The sequence below is a fragment of the Trichinella spiralis genome (genome assembly GCF_000181795.1).
Source record: "Trichinella spiralis strain ISS 195 chromosome Unknown Scfld9, whole genome shotgun sequence".
Taxonomy (NCBI): domain Eukaryota; kingdom Metazoa; phylum Nematoda; class Enoplea; order Trichinellida; family Trichinellidae; genus Trichinella; species Trichinella spiralis.
Genome location: NW_003526948.1, coordinates 4,224,689 through 4,225,617, shown reverse-complemented (window position 1 = coordinate 4,225,617; position 929 = coordinate 4,224,689). Strand labels below are relative to the sequence as shown.

At 27.4% G+C, this 929-nt stretch overlaps 1 protein-coding gene across 1 annotated transcript; it reads right to left on the bottom strand.

The window, feature by feature from the left end:
- Nucleotides 1-203: 203 nt before the first annotated feature.
- On the bottom strand, nt 204-216 carry Tsp_05608 (conserved hypothetical protein; the record flags this gene model as incomplete). The annotated part of the gene is made up of 1 exon (XM_003371910.1): nt 204-216. A coding segment is annotated over one exon (13 nt), but the record flags the coding sequence as incomplete, so codon positions are not given.
- Between the last annotated feature and the right edge of the window lie 713 nt (nt 217-929).

The following is a 929-nucleotide window of genomic DNA, read 5'->3' as shown; positions in this document are numbered from 1 at the left end:
CAATACCTTTCCTCACTTGACCAACGAACGGAATTGACCAACGAACGCAATTGACCAACAAACGATTCGATCCAACCTATCCCCACCCTTTCACCAATCTTGGCTTTCTCCACTTGTCTCTTTCTTGTCCATGTGCATTATTTTTCCATGGTTTGTTACGTGTTTACTTATATGTATGCAATGCTTTTCATGTGTCAGAGGTTTTATAAAGTCAAACTCAAAAGAAAAGAATCAGAGAAAAAATATTTGGAGAAAGAAATTGGAAAAAAACATGCAAATGTACTATATAAGAAGAAAAAAAGTGAAAATCAAAGAAATCAAAAGAAATAATAGGAGAAATTAAAAAATGAATAAAATGTATAAAATAAAGTTTGAATGAATGTTTGAAGTTTAACAGTTTGAAAAATAAAAATAAAGTAAAAAAAAGTGCTTTGAAATGGTACAAAATTAAGCTATGTAAGTAAATGAAAACAAAAATTACAAAATTAAAATTGTAAAGTAAAGAAGATATAAAATATAAAATAAATAAATATAAAAAAATAAGTAAATAAATAAGTATAAAAAATAAGATTAAAATTCAATAATGTATAAAGTAGGGAAAAATAAAGTTTAAATGAATGAGAAAAAAATGAAAAATAAAAGTAAAATAAAAAGAATTTGCTATGGAAATGGTACAAAATTAAACTATTTAAAAGAAAAGAAAAACAAAAATTGCAAAATGAACAAAAATCAAAAATTATTTCGACACATGAAAGCAGTTGCATACATAAATTTTGCTGCGTGAAAGACCAAGTACTGCATTAATTCAAAACTCAGCCATGTAGGTTGGTCGTTAACTTAATTACAACTATGGGATAACTTCGCCCTTTCGAAGTATCCCAATCCCAGACCTACAGAATTGGGGTCCCAGGAACTTTGTCTTCTCTTGT